The sequence below is a fragment of the Eutrigla gurnardus genome (assembly GCF_963514095.1).
Source record: "Eutrigla gurnardus genome assembly, chromosome: 8".
Lineage (NCBI taxonomy): Eukaryota > Metazoa > Chordata > Actinopteri > Perciformes > Triglidae > Eutrigla > Eutrigla gurnardus.
Window position 1 is genome coordinate 4,718,405 of NC_139922.1, and position 19,586 is coordinate 4,737,990.

General features: G+C 42.1%; 1 protein-coding gene across 3 annotated transcripts; it reads right to left on the minus strand.

The window, feature by feature from the left end:
* Nucleotides 1-2,120: 2,120 nt before the first annotated feature.
* On the minus strand, nt 2,121-18,730 carry rbbp8l (retinoblastoma binding protein 8-like). Of its 3 annotated transcripts, none has more exons than XM_084015224.1 (14): nt 18,559-18,730; nt 12,977-13,048; nt 12,819-12,861; nt 10,800-10,895; nt 10,182-10,294; nt 9,941-10,016; nt 8,626-8,804; nt 8,488-8,531; nt 7,983-8,044; nt 5,900-6,638; nt 5,727-5,799; nt 5,576-5,634; nt 4,805-4,949; nt 2,121-4,422 (listed from the first exon to the last, which is right to left on the minus strand). In XM_084015224.1, the coding sequence occupies exons 2-14, from the start codon at nt 13,035-13,037 to the stop codon at nt 4,361-4,363; spliced, it is 1,752 nt and encodes a 583-aa protein (XP_083871350.1). In that variant the 5' UTR covers nt 13,038-13,048; nt 18,559-18,730; the 3' UTR covers nt 2,121-4,360. The 3 variants fall into 3 exon arrangements, with proteins under 3 accessions (XP_083871350.1, XP_083871349.1, XP_083871348.1); XM_084015223.1 differs by having other exon boundaries at nt 5,727-5,805; nt 12,977-13,043; nt 18,559-18,729; XM_084015222.1 differs by having other exon boundaries at nt 5,727-5,805; nt 18,559-18,729.
* Nucleotides 18,731-19,586: the final 856 nt, after the last annotated feature.

A 19,586-nucleotide genomic window follows, 5' to 3' on the forward strand; every position in this document is an offset into this window, starting at 1 on the left:
AGTGGCACCTAAAACAGGTATTAGAATGACTGATGTCTCATTTACTTGTAGGTAAGAGGCATTGGTATGAAATTGAAACTTTTTCATAAACAGTTCAGTTCCTCATATTAACTTTATTTTAGTCTTTGCTCTGTGACGCTATACTTTTGTCAGCATTGAGCTTTTTCCTCAATGCTGACATCAGCATGCATGTTCACAGTGACAATGCCAACAATTGCCAAAAAAACTTGCCGACTGTGTGAATGCGTAAGTTAATAGTCATATAATATGACTGGATCTGACTGATTAAATGAATGTGGTAAGTGTGCTGATAGCTCAGCGGTAGAGTTACGGCCCCATCTACTGAGGCTCCCTGCAGCGGACCTGGGTTTGAATCCGCCCTGCAGCCCTCTTTTAAAGCATGATGTCCCTCTCTCTTGCCCCTTTCACTCTCACGCTGCATGTCCTCCGGCAATAAAAGGCCCAAAATATAGCTTTAAAAAAATTCATGTGTTGCTGAGATGTATTTTATTTGAAATGTTGCTGTTTTCATGACAAAAGCCGAGGACCCCCCCCCCCCCCCCCCCCCCCCCCCCAAACTAAAAATTGGATGACCGACCCCTCAACAAAGAATATTAAGAGATACCCACCCGAATGGTCCCTAAATATACAATTCATCAGGAGGGGAACATGAATATCTGTTCAAAGTATATTTCGATCTGGACCAAAGTGTTGGATTGATTGATGGACCAACATTCCTGTTCCTAGAGCCATGCTGCTGAGACGGTATTTATGTATTTCTTATAACCAATTTTTACAGACTGACAGACTGCTTTATTTATTTACATTTGCACATATTGTATTTTCTTTTTATTTGTATTTATTGTATTGATTGGTTTTTATTGTTGTTCTGTTTTGTCAGCTGTTCGATTTGAACTTACCTTTGCTTTTATTTGGCTTAAAGACTTGCAACTTAACTTTGACTTCAACTTGTGACTAGTAAGTTACTTGTGACATTCTCTTAGACTTTGTGCAGACCAGTAAACAGACAAAAGATGATACCCCAGGTTATCCCTTCAGATGTTAAAACTCTCCTGTAGTCAACAATAAAACGATGACAACATGCCTTTTGACCCAGAACTGACAAATGATTGGAACCAAGTCACAGGAAGAATAACACACCTGATCAGTTTGATTTTACATATTAGGATGTCTGCTTGAATGCACACATATAATCTAAAACCATTTATTGTTTCAGAACATTTTTTGACAGACTTTAGACTTGTTTTTAACTTGGGACTTTTTAAATACTTGCGCCTTCTTGTTGTCTTGGGACTTATTCTTGACTTAAGTCTTGTTTTTGGGGCTTGTTTTTGACTTGGGACTTAATTTCTTCAATGAGAGAAATAACTTGAATGAGGTTGTTTTTCACATTCTAAAAGGGTCGTGGCTCGAGATTAATCAAATCTTTTTTTGTTCATTATTTTCAATAAATAATTCCTTCAAATAGGCATATTCTAATTGCTGCCCCCTGCTGGCCCCAACATAATTGATGCCCCGTGTGAGGCGAAATACGGTTCCCTCATGCAGCCCAACACAGTGTTCCTGAATACCAGAATAAATATTAAAAATAAAATGATTTAATGCCTTATGTTTCACTAAATATGATTGACAGACATTTTTTAACTTTAAGTCCAACAAAACAACAACAACAACAACTGCAAAAGTCAGTTCACATTGAAACTGTTATATTTTCCGTACGTCCCAAACTGCATATCCAACTAAATTTCAACCGAAAAAGCAGAACCAATCTAGGACCTCTTGAGTTGATGAAATTATCTGTTCTATTGCATTTTTATTCATGAATATATTGGTTTAAAATGAGAATGGGCTGATTTCCTGTAACAGTGAAGTTGTATCACACCACAAATGTGTGATGGTTTCCACTGGTTTCGACATCCCTGATCATCACACCGCAGCCGTTTTGCATAATGTCCTGAACATGATGATCAGACATGATGTTACACATGTTTCTGTTTCCCAGAACACTCATCATTATTCACTGGGGGTTTGTCACCCAAGATGGTACAAAATATAAGCTGATAATGATCTGAATCATATAAAGTGAGAGCTACAAATACAACATTTGAAAACAGAAATTTATTTCACCATTAGGTGTAGTGCTTTCAGGCAACAGTTTAAGAGTGTACATTATATCATAGCACAAAATCAGGTTAAGGCCACACAGCAACACAGCATTTAGCTTAATAGCTTAGGATACGGTAAAAGTCAAAGCGCGATAGTACTTAGAATACAGTCAATCACATTTTAGTTAACATAGAGATCTGAATGGCAGGAGGCTATTTTGTCCAGGCTATTAACCAAGTACTATAGTTACTGGCATTAAAGAGACAGAAAGAGTAGAACTCAATATGACAGCATTACAGCTGAACCGATTTTCACACAGGATAATAAAAAAGTGCACACTTTTGAAAAAGAAAAGACAGAAAAGTAACAATCCCATTTTTAGATTAAATATTGGCTGATTCTGCCTATTGATTAGAGCATCGCCATTAAAAAAATACTTTATATATTCACATAAAATGGACACATTAACTTCATAGTGCTGCATCACAAAAGTATAGGTTATTCAACTGTGTCTTTATCGCCTCCTTCCACCCGGCTTACCGCAAACTTTCACAGCTGTGAACGGAAAGTTAATACTTGCAAAATATGTGCATTCTGAAAATGAGAAAGAGGAAGAGGAACATGCATTTTTTTGTTGGTCACTTAAGACGGGATGAGGGGAGTGGAGGCTTTGTGACAAAAATAGCCAGGCAGTGACAGCAATACCAGGAACATGAAATAATTATAAACACATGAAGAATAGTGTGTTTTGAGTAGCTATAGGCGAGGAGGACTTACATTTTAATGGTTATTATTGTTATATTTTGCTTTATAGCGTGCTTTGGCTGTAATTCTGCAAATGATTATTTGATGCAATAGTTACTTCAACATTACAATGCATTTTAATTGTAGATGTAAGATCAAAAGATAATTATTAGGTGTGCCGGATAGCTCAGTCTGTAGAGTTGGCGTCCCATGTACAGAGGCTAAGTCATCACTGCAGTAGGTTCCAATCTGACCGACAGCCTTTCCTGCGTGTCGTCTCTCCCTCCTTTTATTCTCATGCTGTCCTCTCTGAATAAAAGGCCAAAAAAATAACTTAAAAAAAGAAAAAATAATTATTGGCCCTGTCATCCTTCAGTGTTTCAGAAAAAATGAGAGGGATGTCACTAGTGATGGTGGTGGCACTGCATTGGCAATATCTGTGGTGTGGTGACCAACAGAGGAGAGTAAACAGAAGTCACACTCTTATTTAAATATGATTATTTATGTCTTTAACCTTTCAGCTTTCCATCTTCAGTTTGTCTGTTTGAGTTGTACCAAGTGAAAATGGGCTGGTTTCTAACTTGCTAACTACCAGGAATATTGTTGTTATGATCGTCATGGACACAAACACAACTCCAATGAAGGCTAATGTTGCTCTGTGTCTGCTGGATGCAACCCTGTCTCCTGCAAACACAACATGCATTCTCAATTAAATCAGTTTTAAACGTGAGGTTAATGTTGTAAATTGTCATCACCTAATCATTTTATCCCATTAGACGTCTGTAAAAAATGTCATAATTAGCATTTCAATTCTTTAGTTATGACTAAAAATATGTGTGAGGTCACAGTGACCTTCAACATTGACTGCCCAAATTTAAATCAGATCATCCTTGAGTGCAGCTGGACGTTTGTGCCAAATTAGAAGAAATACCTTCAAGAATGAGATATCTCAGTCAAAAGATTGGATCAGACAACCAAAAACCGCTGGCTGGAGGCAAAACGCAACAAGTACTTGGTTAGGCTTCATATAACATCATGGTTTGGCTTAAAATTGCTACTTTGCTACATTATTTATGCCATGGATGTAAATAATAATAAGCTGACTTTTGGCTTCACACAGACATCATCCCTATGCAGGCCTCCATGACTATCATTAAAAACAGATTTGTCATCAATAAAAGGTCTGAAAAACCCATGCTATCAGCAGCATCAACAGTTCCAGGTATCGCCCTCAGAGAGTGTGTGGAGACCAAAACAGAGCTAAAAGTAGAGTGAATATTGGACCAGAAATACAACTCCAAATTAAATGAGTGCAAATGAATGAAGGTTGCTCCATGTCTGCTGGTGTAAATATGCCAACGTTTGCTAACTTTTTTGCTGTATCAACTTGTACCTGTGTGTTTCCAGCTTGTTGCGCTGTCCCCAGGTGGCCAACAAAATCAGTTACAGGTTTAAGAAACATCACCACATTAATGTTATATGATGCTTGTTAGCAAGGGCTCTTCTCCTCAGTTCTCACTGTGATCTTGATCTTCCTCTCCTGCTGGATGTCTGTGAGGAAAGAAAGCAATGTTTTGGTGAGGGAGAAACATGGGCAGCAAAAGTGAGACTTATACAATGGTTACTTTTATACACCGAACAGGAGAAAGTAGTAAGGTAAGAAAAATTATAAATTCAACTTTTCAATTGATATATTTCAACGCCCCCCCCCCCCCCAAAAAAAACCCTCACCTATAGCACTCTGATCATAGCACTGTTGCTCTTAAGGTACTACTTTACTCAGATGAGGACCTAAGACTTGTTCTATTTTTAGCACTTACTTTATCGGCAATGATACGTTGTGGTTTCTTTGTTTCCTTCTTTTGACAAATGTACTTATTGTAAGTCGCTTTGGACAAAGGTGTCTGCTAAATGACCTAAATGTAAATCTTACTGTCTGTTTCTGAGTCTCTGTCGGTTTCTGTCTCCACAGATGCCCTCTTCCGCTTGCTGCCTTGGTTGCTTTCTTCTCCGGACAGCTTGCCCTCCTCGCCCTGCTCATCTGAGCTGCTTCCTGGCACGGCTGCTGGTGGAGAGGTCTGCGATGAGGCAGAGAGATCACAAGAGCTTACCATAGAAAAACACATCCATTCCATGTGACCATTACCTAGAAATAGCTAATATTTTTGCATGGAAATTGTGATACTAGTTGTGTTCCAAATCAGCGGCTGCATCCTTGATAGTACGTGTCTAAGGCGACCGCGTCCTATGAAGATCACAGAGGCCGAAACTAGCGGTCTCCGAAAATGAGATGGTCTGGTCTACAGAGGATTTTCTGCTTGTGGTACCTTTGCCCCCCCTGTCGCATAGCAACCAGCTGTGTTTGACAAGAGAGAGCATAGAAGAAGTAACTAACGTTACCTGATTAAAACGGCGCCAGAGATCATATTTGATCTTTTAATTTTTTATTCTGATGGAGGAGACTATTCAAGATATATTTCAGGCTGGAATTTATTCTTCTGCCAAAATCCAATAGTCACCGGCATGCAATGAATCTTGGGATAAGTTAAACCATGGAAAAGTAGGCCACATTTCTGGGCTGCATTAGGAGGAGTTTTTGAAACAGAACAGCTTTGAAATGCAGCCTTCAAAGGATGCACCCGATGAATGGGACACAGCTACTGATGGAGGAACAGCCTGGCTTTGAGGGTTTGAATGAACTTACCTTGCCATTTGATGTTAAGGATTCTTGCAGAGCAGAATTCAGAGTCTCCAGCACCACAACTGTTAGATACATGACATCATTAAGCATCATTCACCTGTGCACAGTAAATATACGGCTGAACAACAGACACGTATGAATACAAGCTCTTCACCTGGACGTAATGATATAGTGAGGACAGGCACCTTCTTCCCATTGCTTTGGTCTGTGTCATTCGCCTCCTCTCTCTGCTCCTGATGATGACATCATCATACCATGAATCCTGTTCCTCCCCTCTTCACCATCACTGCCCCATTTCTTTTAATCCTAATTGCCAAAAGAACTTACCGTGTGGTTTTGGTCAGTGGTGGACTCTTCTTGTTGTTTGACTGGTGGGGTAGGAGTCCAGGAGCAAGAGGGAGGGACCACAGGAGAAGGTGATGATACTGGTCCATGTGTGGATGGATTTCCCTTCCCATCCTTGTCAAGACTCATCTGGACTCTCTCTCCAACTTGTAAGGCTAATGGCGAATCATCTCTTGGCTTTTGACTGGATTTGGACTTTCCTCGGTCTGAAAGGTCCAGAGGTGCGTCGCACATCTCTCTAAGCCCATCTGTAGAGACCCTCTCAGTCTTGGACAGCAGGATTTCCTTTTTCTCCTGGTGTTTAGTTTGACTCTCTACATGGTCTGTCAAACTTCTCAACCTGAATACCACAGTTGGCTCTTTGTCAATGGGCTGCAGAGGGCTCTGCTTGTGCCAGGGAGACCCAAAAACCCTCATAGAGCTGGCATGTTGGCCAGTCGGGATCAGGTTGGGAAAGCGTGGCAGGCTTGGTTTGGGAGATGGTTGCACCACTAGACTGGACCCTGGAGCAGCTGCTGTAACCCAGTCAGAGGATTCAGATGAGGGCCAGGGGAAAGGAACAGGGCTGCTTATGATTGGCTGAGGACGGCAGGGCACAGGAGCATGGAGCACATGTCTGCTGGGGTTCACTTCTCCACCGCTTGGGGAAGAAGAGTTCTTAAGAAGCAGAGCTTGAGGAAAGATGGTGGATCGCTGGTCCAGTCCTTCAACACTCTGACCTCTAAATGATGAGAAACAGAGTCCAGGCACATAGTTAGAGGTTCAAATGTCTGTGCAGGTAAATTGACAGGCAAGCATTATTTGGTAGTAATAACAGGATTACTTTTTCAGTAACAGGGGGTGTGGGAATACAACAAGATTTAAATATTCATATTGAAGCTGATTTTTGATTGCTTTTCTTATGCTTTCAAAACAATATAAAACAATCTTTGATTTAATTTTGGCACACCCAATCGCTGATGTGTTCCCATAGAAAAAGATTAGGAGTAGAAGAGACATTGAACTATTTTCTGGGATCATTTGACGATCACAAAAGTAAATGGTGATTGTTGTTAGGGTAACAACACACGCCGCAAAGCAGGCCCGTGTACAGGATGTTAGAGGGGCAGGGGCTCATCTGGGGCCATTCTTAAATTCAGTGGATGATGTGATGCGATACAACGAACTCGACCACATTCCACCTATTCCCGAATTGCTAAAGGTAGCCTAGCTAGTTGGCTCATTTGGAGCTGCTACTTGGTTCAATCAGCAGAGACGCGAGACTTCTGGCCAAATAGTGTCAGTGTCAAGTAAAGCACAGTGCATGAATATAAAAACAAGAATGAACTGTGTGTTTACAGGCTAGCTAGGTAGATAGCTTGCTAATTCCAAATTAGAAATGATAAACTAGTGAAATTAGAAAGCGCACTAACTAGCCAGCTGTTCCCTCATTAGCTAGCTTGCTACTTCCAACATACTTTAATGCTACACTGTCTTGAGTAGCAAGAGGGCGACTCATCAAAACAACATAAAGTAAGATAAGAGGCGTATATCTGGGCAGAGAACGCTGTGTCAATAACATATATTGTCGTAAACTGTTTGTTGAGTTGCTGGTCAGTTTTAAGTTATTTTTATTCATCATGTCTTTCTCTCTCTTTCTCTTTCTCTAACCCACTGTCTTGTATGTCATTGAAATATATTCAGAGCGATATTGATGCCATCTACTGCCTAAGACACCTGTTAGATCACCACGTCTTCTCCCTTCTCTCCTCCATATGCCGCTCATCTCGTGTTTGAGTCGCCATCTTGGTCATAGTGAAACCACATGGTTTGTATTTATGTCACATCAGCTGGATTACAGCAGTCCATGCTGGACATATGACCTCCATCATTAACTCTTTGATTATTATATTATTATATTTTCCAAATATTGACTCTTCTGGGTGAATGCCCACATTGATTACCCATGATAATCATTAATAATTTACTCATAACCAAATGTAGGCTACTCCTACCTCTGCACAACACTACCGTACTCTCATACAACATCCTTTGTTCTGCTATTTCCCATGTGCACCTGTCTCACCTCCTCTCTCCAACACGGGCTACATTCTGTTCTGTCCTCCAGGAGAGAGGCTTGTATGAGTCCTGGGAGAGTGGAGAATGGCAGAATTCATTTCACATAAATGAAAGTAATAGTTTGACATTTTTGAAACAACAACACAAGATATTCTCCTTTTGAGAAGTTAGATGAGAGAGTTAATATCAATCTGAGTACGCTCTATCCAAAGGAATTTGAATTGTCTTCACACACAAGATTGAATAATTATGACAAAGATAGGTAGGTGGATGTCTTTGCAGATGTTACCTGCTTCCACCTGTTTCCACTCTTTATGCTAAGCTAAGCTAACTACCTCCCGGCTACTGCTTCATATTTAACAGACATGTATGACAGTGATGTAGTCGTTCTCATCCAACTCTCAGCAAGAAAGCAAATGTACTTTTTTCCCAGAATGTGCTTTGGACATGCTTATGTAACAGAGAAAAGGTAAAAACTACATTGAAATGTTTGAGCCCATTTTCAAACTTACAAAGTTGTTTCTGTTCATCCCTCTAAATGGTCGGTGTTCACTTTCTGTTTTAAACACAAACATGAAATCTGTAAGGATGAGAGCATGATCATCAACAAAACTCCTCCTCCTCACAGCTCTTGTTCATACCATCCTCACCTTCATGTCTTAGGTCTGCCTCAGTTTTCATTGCAACATTGCCATCTGCTGGCAGGTTAGTGGCCATGCTGGTTGTCGTGGTGATGAGTGGTTCAAAAGAGGGTGAAAGTTCAGGGGAGCTGTTTGGTTTGACGTCAGCGGTGCTGCTGCTGCTGTTGGAGTGGTCACTGTAACCTTTCCTACACACAGTACACAACAAAATATGTTGATTTGCAAAATTGTTATCAAAATGACAAATAATTTGAATGATAATAAAAATAATATTTATACAAGTTTTTCAGAGCCTCCTTAAGATCATATACTGTATATAAGATATATTATTCATGACTGCAGAAGCCTCTTGGATGAGAGATGAAATGTCTTCAAAAACCCAAAGCAGGTCCAGTTGCCTACAAGCTTTGAAGCCTCAGGTTCGGCATTTTGGCCATTGTCATCTTGGATTTGTGCAAGCAGTGGAAGAAGTGAGCATATTTGGTCTGTGGAGGAGCGATGAAGACCATTGGCACCTCGAGCAGCAACCTTATTGGATCTGGTTCCATCTAGATTCTGGTGGTCTATTTGACTCTAAATGGAATAGTGAAATCAGAGAGAAGTCGCTGGAAGTTGATAGAAATTAAGGCACTTCCGCATTGGCTTCACTTCTCAGAACCAGAGGTTGGTGCCTGGCCTGGTCTAGATAGAAGACTGAAGTCGACTGACAGAGAAGAACAGTCATTCTCATCCAATCAAATAGCAGAACAGTCGGCCATCCTCAACATGGATGTATAAAGACCTGGATACAGCCTCGGAGGTGTCCAGTCCTATGAAAGTTGGACTTTGAGCTTTAAATGACAGATCAACCAGCAGTCCTCTACATCGATGACCATACGTGTCTCGGCTGACTCACATGAACTCAGTTCATTATACCTCTGACTATTTGACATCTGGTATGACATAATGATGTCAATAAGAAATATTCAAGTGTTTGTCCCAGGCAGGACATCAATTGACATGTTAGGTTATCTTCCAAAGAATAGGGACAAACACTTCTAACGGCACGTTAGTGGGAATATGAATGGCTTCATGTAAACAGGAATATTAGTGGAATATTAATTTCCATCAGCCATGTAAACGGATTGGTGGTAATATTGTCTTTTGAGGAATAAGTGGAAACATTTGGAACATGTAAACATAGCCATTGTGTGAAACACTGACGTGTGATGTCATCATAACAACTAACAACAACCACCGTATTCTTCTGAACCAGTAAAATGACCACAAAGAGTTTGATGTCTTTTCTACTCTCCTCTGATTTCTACGCTAACACCATACTCACTCCAGTGCCACTCTGAAATTCCTGAGCTCTTCTCTAAGTAGCTTGTTCTCCTTTTTCAGGTTGCCCATTTCTCCTGCTGCAACACAACACAAAACAAAGAATTGCCTGAAGAGGACACAAGACATGAATCTAAAACGTAAATGTTTTAGGAGTGATCCATGACTAAATGTGACATAAGAGACAAGTGTTGGATGGTGCATGGATGAAAGGTGTGCTGACTGATGTGGAATATGGAGAATACCCAGGAGAGCGATGCGCTGGCGGCTCTGCATCTGGGTGGATTCAAACTCCTGTTGTCTTCTCTTGGCGACCTCCTGAGTCACTTTGCATCTGTCACAAAGCCCCGCCCTCAGCCTGCACGCATCACAAACACATACCGCCTTAATGTTCAGCCACTAAATGCATCACCCAGCCAAGATGACTCTGACAACTTATATAAAGAAGAAATAACACATTTGAAACGTTATATTTAGAAGGCATAAAATCATATTATATAACATTATTTTTAATACGTATATCTTTAATTAAATCCATATTTTATGACAGAAACGATTAATATTACATATACAAGTTAAACATTTTCATAACAATTGTCCACTAGATGGTGCTGAGTTTTTTCTGGTGAGGTCATGGGTAAAGTCAGCCTGGCAGGAAGTTGGTCAAAACAAAGATGGAGTGTTGGTCTGTCTGCTTGACTGAAAACACATTCTGCTGCAATAAACATGAAGTGAGATGAATAGTTGTTAAAACACACACACACACACACACACACACACACACACACACACACACACACACACACACACACACACACACACACACACACACACACACACACACACACACACACACCAACTACCTGTTTTCCAGTGTCTTGATGTTCTCTGTGAGTAATCTCTGCTGTTCTTTCATCTGTTGGTTTTTGGTGAACAGTTCCTCCATTCGCTTTGTATCACTGTTTACATGCACACATTGATACACACACACACACACACACACACACACACACACACACACACACACACACACACACACACACACACACACACACACACACAGAAATGTGGAGATGACAGATGACTTTGTGCAAACCTCATTTACAAAATAGCCCAGTAAAAAATCATCATACACCAAGAAACACAAATAAAACGCTTCATGAACAAACAAGAACAAGAACAACTGGAAATGATAAAAGGAAACTGCCTGGAGGATAACATGGTTCTGCATGTTCTTCTGTGCTGCAGCTGCACAATGACAAATCATGGATTCTCCAAGCTCGGCCTAAACAGCTACTTCTAAAAGTGGCGGCTGAAGTAGAACATATGCTTGACATTTTAGGCTAAGATGTGTGTGTGTGTGTGATTTACTACTATTATTATTATACAAGTTTAGGTTCAGGAAGTGTTGTATGCAGTGTTGTTTTGTGCATCTACTTGTGTTTTGATTCCTGGGTTACCGTGGAGACATGAGGGAAACATTTTTATTATTTTGTGGCTGAAGTATTCCTTAAATAATGTGACACGTCAGCCTGTCATGTGTGTGTTTTACAAGACTTGCAGTACAATTTTCCCATCCAGCTAAAACTCGTTGCAGTGCTGTCTTCTGACTGTAGCTGCAATATTTAAATATCACAAATATTCCACATTTATTGATTTTGGGTCACATATTTTGCTGATCGCTGGTAAACAAAGGGAAAGCGTCATTTGCCAATTTCTCAAAATGTTTGACAATGACGACCTGGCAACACCAACCGGCATATAAATAAAAAAAGCCACCCAACGTTGGCATATATAGCTCACAATGATGACTATTTAATGATCTGTATTAATAAAACTTGTGATAAAGAGCATTCAGGAAATGTGTCTAAATAAAATGTCACCATAATCCAATACTGATATTACATAAACTTCACATAACCACCTACTTAGTAGCAGTATAAAGTATAAAGAGGCCATTTAGAAACAGTGACACCTTAAGAAATGTTGTCCACCGGAGAGAACTGATGACCTTATTTCTCAACTTTAAATGTCATGTGGGATCTGAACCGGAGATCACATGTGATCAGTGGTCCAACCCGTACTAACCTTCTGAGGTTCGGCAGCCGCCGTGAAGAAAAACTAAAAATGATGTTCCCCGACTACTAAACTGCATTGTGAATTACGTTTGGAGGGAAAACATTACGTTTGCTTTGATGCATCACATTGGTTTCAAACAGGCGTGTGCAGGTCCACGTAGGGAGGAGGTCTGGATGGTGGACGGGAGACTGTGGAGTGTCCCGTTGCAACCAAGTAGTTTTACTGTCTTTTCATTTGGTTTCAGATTTCAGTCAGTTTGGCCCAAACCATGATGTTTTGTTTTTTTACCTAAAGCTAACTATGTCATTATGTTGCCTTAACCTACCTATGTATTTACAGAATGTCCTCTGAACCATTCTCTTCATCGGGAAATCAAATGAAAGGTTTTGTCAGAATCAGTGTGTAATTAAAGTAATACACCTGTGAAGACACATAAAATGCCTTCACATTAAAACGGTACGTTGGCCCAAATGTTGAACAGACTTTTCTCCAAGAGTACAACATTTGAAATTGACAAAGACTTCATTAAATCGACTCGCAGGCGTGTAAAATCACTCCTTTAGCAGTTGTTCTTTCCCGAGTGGAAATGAAAGATGTTGTGACTCCAGACTGAAGAACTTGTTGAAACATGAGCTCAATACAACAGGGACAGACACAGGACCAGCATGTCTGCCTGCCTGATCCACAACGACTCTCAGTGGCTGAACCAGTGTGGAGCTAAACTTGAATATCTTGTCAGTGTTGTTTCTACATGATCACATGACCACGCAGAGACCTCGGCAAGGTGAAGAAGAAAAACTCACCAGCCCTTCTTGTTGGACAGCTCTTGGATTTTGCCTTGCCACCCTGAAAAGCAAACACACAACGCACTCTGGTCCAATTCTTGCAAATGATGTGAGATACTTTTCGTATTACAGCTGCATTACAACTTCTCCTTTGCTACCAGTTGATTTCCACTCACCCTCCACTTCTCGCTCGTGGACCTCCCGCAGTCTTAGGAGAAGACCGTTGAAGCACTCCATTGCAATCTGAGCTGGAGATAAGAGGGACAGAAAGGTTTTCCCATCATGTTGATAGACTGAATGGAATGTTACTGAATGATGGACAGGGGGACAAATGAGTTCTACGGTTGAGTCAACAATACACCGAAATAACACTGATCTCAACCTGATCATTTTCGAGATTTTGTGTTATTTAAGATTTCTCCAAAATAAAATTAGATGATGCCTCATTGACACATTCAAAGGTCCATTTTCAGAAGACTTGGAATAAAAACAAACGATTGTTTCATGGTGTTATCTATTAGATAAAATGTTTTACCTGTGTCACTTTTAAACTGAAATTGTGCCCAACTCTTCACAGAACCCTTTGTTTTTATTAAGTATTACAATTTCCAGCTCTGCATGGGGAGGGCACGTTGTAAATCAGTCAGAGCTGTGAGAGGGCGTTATAGCCCGAGGGCGGTGCTGTGTTGAGGACCTACAGTGCCACACACTTCGCTGGCACTGCACTTTCAAGAGGCGTCCCGCGTACACAAATGTGGGAGCAAATTTCATTGTTATATCAAGGATGAGTAAAACTAGCTAGACTGGTCCTGCAAGATCGGGGCCGTAACCCTGTGGTTTGTGTTCCAAGCACATGAAACACAGCTCTCAACCGTTTGCGCATGCGTACGTGTACGTCACACGGTGTCCTTTTAAAGTGCTTGAATCCTCAGTGTTTCACTCTGTTTCACTGCCTATCACTCACTCATACATACATGTGATCACCCACAAGCACAAATAGATGCATTGAATACTATTTAGCCTTTTGATCAGTGGGGATGAGGCTCCCTCGACATGTCAGGATATGTCAGGCTGGTGGCTGTTTAGATCACCTCAGCAGAGCAAGAAAAGACCTGTCGACCTGAATGTTCCAGCTCTGCTGCTCTAGATTATTATTCACACACACACACACACACACACACACACACACACACACACACACACACACACACACACACACACACACACACACACACACACACATACATACAGTAGTCACTGTGTAGTTACATTATATTATCCTTTAACGAGGTGCAATGTGTTAAAGATCATGGTGCTGTTAAGTGACGCTGTCAGGATGTTTTCCAGATGTTGCCTAGTTATTATAAGTCCAACCATGATGTCTTTCTTTTTTTGGTGTCTCAACCTAACATTGGTTTTGTAGCAGAACGTCGTCCTGACTGACTGAAAACATGCTGCCGACACGAAGGGGTCTTCCATTTGAAATGTATTAGTTTGAAAAAAAAGTCCATGTACATAAATAAATCGCTTGAAATGTCAATTTCATATACAATCTAAATGCATGGCCATCAGTTATAAAAAATAAAGAAGTCACTCACTAACAAAGACATGCAAAGGTCGACTAAACTGTTGAAACTCTGAGAGTCGCCAACCGTGCCACTTTCATGCTTATTCAAAGTGCTTGGGAGGTTGCACTAATGTTGCGCCTGCCGTTACTAAGCAACCGAAACCTGTGCACTGTGATGGCGATGATTAAGAAGTTGCAGGGATTTAGCAGAAACCCTCACTGAGTAACTAACTTCTCACAGTGGCTTCTCTGCTGATTCCATCTGGTTAAAAATTACAAAATAAAAATGATGTTCCCATAAAACAATACTGTTTAAAGTGATGGTTCAGAGTAAAATGCACCCTAGGTCATTTCCACCATGACATCCAGCCAAATACCCCCTCAGAAGCATTTTTAGCGATGGTCAGCATTGGTCAAGATAGGGCTATCAGCCGAATGACTTAGTACTAGCGCTATGGTACATTATGTAGCCTATATCTATGTATGCCGTCACGCGAGAATATGGAACAGTTTCGCTGAATTTTTATAAATGCTTGTATTATCAGGTCAACAAGTGTTGACAAGTGTTGACCTTTTTCATACTCTCGCGTGAAACTCGCGTGAAGGCATCGGCTGGGTAAACACGGAAGTGGCGTCTACGCTGCGGTAGCGTTAGCAGCCGAGGATAGAAGCTATCAGGCAAGTGTTCTTTTAAATAAACTCCTGGTGTACTTACAAACTTTCAAATGCCTCGTTTTGTGAGTACAGACACTATGTGTACTACTGCAGAAGTTTGGTAACATTCCATGCATTATTAGTTGGGTAATTTACGAGATATACCCCCTGTACCATAGCGCTAGTACTAAGCCATTCGGCTGATAGCGGCTATCTTGACCAATGCTGACCATCGCTAAAAATGCTTCTGAGGGGGTGTCTGGCTGGATGTCATGGTGGAAATTACCCAGGGTGCATTTTACTCTGAACCATCACTTTAAAGGGCAACATACTTTGTCATGAGTTGTTTACTCTTTATGGTTCACAAATAATTTAAAAAAGAGTACACAGCAGTCCGGCTAGGAAGAAGAGTCCTGTGTGAAGTACTTTTGATTCTTTTTTTGTTTTGCTTCAATTTCATACTATTTTAGGCAAACCATGATGGTTTTTAGGAAATCTAACCAAGTAGTTTTGAAATAATAATAACTTAAATTTAAATGGTGCCTTTCAAGGAACCCAAGGACACTTTACACACAATGAGACAGAAATAAGGAGTGATGACTTTAGAGTTTACACCCGGTACCATTTTATTTTGTCCACGTGTTTCAAACGAAGTGCAGTTAAATTGTATGGGAGCATAATATTTGTAGGAGACAGGGTTGGTGTGTTTGTGTGTTACTATCCGTTCAAACTTCAACAGTTCTTTCATTGGATTAATTCCATAGTGGCAGAACTGGAGGAGCGCTGGACCTAATCTGTGTTTGCTGATCCAGGAGTCGAGTCCAGAACCCACACAGACCATCATATTTATTATTATGTTATTGAGAAGCCCTCTACTTCTTCATCCTCTCATGTTGGACTGAGGACAGGATAGACGATGAAGTGACTCACTATCCACAGGATTGTCCTGGGCTAGCTGGTCAGCATGCTCATGTCAGTCAGGCGGAATCCTCCGGTTCAGAAAAGTGACGCCAATCTGAAGTGCCTAAAACTTGCATTCTCTCTGCTGGCCATTAGGGGGCGACTCCTCTCTGGTTATATAGAAGTCTATGAGAAAATGGTCCTACTTCTCTCCTGAATTATTATCTCAGTAAAAATTGTAAACATGAGTTTATGGGCCCTAGTTTCGTGGCGCAGCGCAGGGCGGCGCAGGGTGGCGGAGCCGGCGCAATGCAAGTTTCGACCCGCGCAGCCTTGCGCACCGTCAGTTTGGCAGTTTGGTGGATCGCCTGCGCCAAGATGGGTGTGGCTCGCAGCAGGGGGAGGCGTCACAGATTCAGCTTGGCGTAGCGGAAGTTTCGTGGCAAAAAGCCTCGCCGAGACTGCGCTGAAAGCTCGCCAGCTCCAACCTGGTCTACTTTCGGCGCAAGGCGTAAATAAAGTCCATTCATTCAATGCGAATCACAGCTGGCGGAGTGGAAGTTTGGCTGACGGCGCGCAGTGCGCACACGTCACCGAGACCTCACAGGCAGGTTTCCACTGTTCCAGGCACATTTAAATGCAATAAATAATCACAACAAACACGATTTAATGCAACTGATTGAATCAACACGTGAATTTATATCTATATAGATTGTCCCGTCACATCTGACGTCAGATCAAAGGCGGATGGCACGCGTAACGGAAACTCAGCCTCTCGGACCAAAACATCTCCCTCTCTCTCTCCTGTTTTTTATAATATCGGCATTGTTATTATTATGATACGCGCGCACAGCGCGTGATGAGCGTGGTGGGAGCGGCAGCACTGCTTTTGTCATCGGCTTGTCAAGTGACGGAACTTGCACTGAACCTGCCCTAACGCATTAAAGGTGAGAAGAGGAGCTCATTTGATTGGTGAAGATCTGAATCGGCTGTATTAATCCCAGTCCACGCCTCGTCTCCTCCTCGTCTCCCACTCACGCCTTCTTCTCCTCCCTCTTTCCCTCTTGCGCCGGTGGGCGAGACGGGAGGTGTGCCTGCGCGAGCCTGCGCGGTGCACGAAACTTGCAAAGTCCAGGCGGACACACCCCGTCGGCGCGGCGCAGGTGCGCTGAAAGCTGACTGCGCCTGGTCTACGAAACTAGGGCCCTATGTCTCAATCTCTAGTTTCAAGTTTTCTTCAATCCAGCATGATGTTCATTTAGTACATTATGGTCCATTTAGAGTCCACCAGACCAGAAAGCAGGGGATGCTTTAGGGGGCGGGGCTTACTTGCTAATTGACAGGTTGCTACCAATGCAGTTAGCTACTAAGATGATTGGAACACAGACTGAAAGAGGAATGATGTTGGTGCTGTGAGGAGGAATTGTTAAAAAAATGGAGGAAACATTTCTTCTGTTACTATGGCAACAACTGCCCTGCATCATAAATAACTCCTCAACAATCTGGAGAAACAATTACAGAGGTACTTCACCAACCCGGTGAGTAGTGATGACATCACACACGTGGTGAAAGACGAGCAGCCGTGATTGGTCGGGGACCGACGTGTAGTCATTCACGTCTGTCGAATCACGACAAGACTTATGGCTTGATAATAATCTGACATAATGACCATCGTACAGACTTTAATATCCTGACCCAGGCAGACTACAACACTGTGACCTCACATTCTTTGATAATATTAGTTTCGTTTTTGTACTAAAGTTATTGCCACATCGTAGACATCTTTAAACACATTTACTACTGCTACCGTTGCACAACACTTTGTTGTTAACAAAAGCATTGACGTGGAAGTATGCATTTCTGGACGCTACATACCTATAGAGACAGAAAGGCCGTGGAGATAACAACCTGGCTGCATGTGTCACCGCTGCATTTTTTAATGGAAGTCTTTCTCAAACTCCTCCCATCCGCTGGGAGGGCAGTCGTTTGTTGGAAAGCAAGCTGAGTTAGGAGAGGAGCTTTTGGTCAGCTTATGGTGTTCTGAACGAATGGGTCTAAAACAAGTGATCAATCCTCAGCTGTCTGACTAAATCATGCGTCTGGATCGACCATCAGACAGCCAGTAAGCTTGTCTCTCACTGATTTCAACTGCAACCACCACAGAGAAATGTCTAATGTGGCGTTTGTGCCAATAACGATGAATGAAGAATGACAGACAGAGCATGTTACACTTGTGTATGAGCCCCACCCTACACACACACACACACACACACACACACACACACACACACACACACACACACACACACACTCTCATGTCCTCAATATGATCCCTGAGCGCATGTAAAAGTGGTTAATGAGCCATGTCATTTTAATGCCTGGGCACATTTTTACAACAACATTGTGTGAAGAAAGTGTGGTATCTGACCTTAAAGCCCCCCCCCCCCCCCCACCACCACCACCACAAACACACACTCTCTGTCTCTCTCTCTCTCTCTCTCTCTCTCTCTCTCTCTCTCTCTCTATAAGGCCCAATATGGCTCTGATCGTTTCCTGTATGCTGGCTCAGTTCCCGGCTGCATACACCTGTCAGCTAATCGATTCTGGCCCTCAACAACTGAATCAACGGCAACTCACCTCATACAGCCGAGGACGACTCCAGCCGCTCAGCGTTCACACTTCAGAGATGGACGGACTGATACAGAGAGAGAAAGCGTGATAGTGAAGAGAAAGAGAGGAGAGTGAGGTGAGGGAGAACGCCTCACACCCTCCCCTCTCTCTCGGCTCTCCACCCCAGAAAACCGGTCGGAGCTGTCGTCCCCTTAAGGAACACAAACACCAAGGCCTGGGCAAGTTCTCCCTTGATTTTCCTGTTCTGGTGAAATCCCACATAACCGGTTAAACCGGCTCCATAAAGCCCTGTGGGGATAGAGGAACAAAACCGATTGAGAAACAGAAACATGCAATGCTTGAAATCACAAGTAAGAGAGACAGAGCATAATGATCTGTGTTATTCTTTTACATGTATGAATTAAAAGAACATATTGGCATGAATCACAATGATTTATGTGACATTTGTTCTTGTTGTTTGTCTGTTTTGGGATTTTATGTGACATGTTTAAGGTGCCGTTAGCCCTGTCGCCCTCCAGGTTCTCTGGCTTCATCCCACAGTTGAGGACTTAATGAACCTGCAGGTGTGAATGGTTGTCTGCCTCAGGCCTGTGCTTGACTGGCCGCTGCCTATGTGCAATAAAACAATCATATATGATTATATTTTGTATCTTTGCAAAGTTCGTCAGAGTGAGAGGCCAGCCGTAAAGCAGCGACAGGGTGTGGTGGACCCGATGACTGTTATGGAAATTTGATAGAAAACATCAGACAATAGCGATGGCATGCACGTTGTCTCTGGACCTTGAACTGATCCTTGGTTGATGTGAAAAACACCGTTTCCTGATTCCTGAAGCAGCTTCCTCATAACCGGCCTGACGGGACGGAGGTAGCATCTTCATCGTCATACTCTTGCTCCGGCTTCAACCTGCCACTCCCTGCTGTCACAGTCCCATACATATCTATGAGAGGATTAACAGAACAACATCAGTCATCCTCAGTGTGGACATTGGAAGGATCCTTCTTCTCGGACCGACAGACATGCAATAAATAGACCA

What these genes read in the sequence shown, in the direction of transcription:
- rbbp8l (XM_084015223.1), bottom strand. Translation starts at nt 13,037, where the DNA reads ATGGAGTGCTTCAACGGTCTTCTCCTAAGACTGCGGGAGGTCCACGAG. An exon ending in CCACTGACCAAAACCACACG is followed by an intron (nt 5,806 to 5,899) that starts GTAAGTTCTTTT and finishes TGTCATCATCAG; the next exon opens with GAGCAGAGAGAGGAGGCGAA. An exon ending in CAGAGACTCAGAAACAGACA is followed by an intron (nt 4,423 to 4,804) that starts GTAAGATTTACA and finishes CTTTCCTCACAG; the next exon opens with ACATCCAGCAGGAGAGGAAG.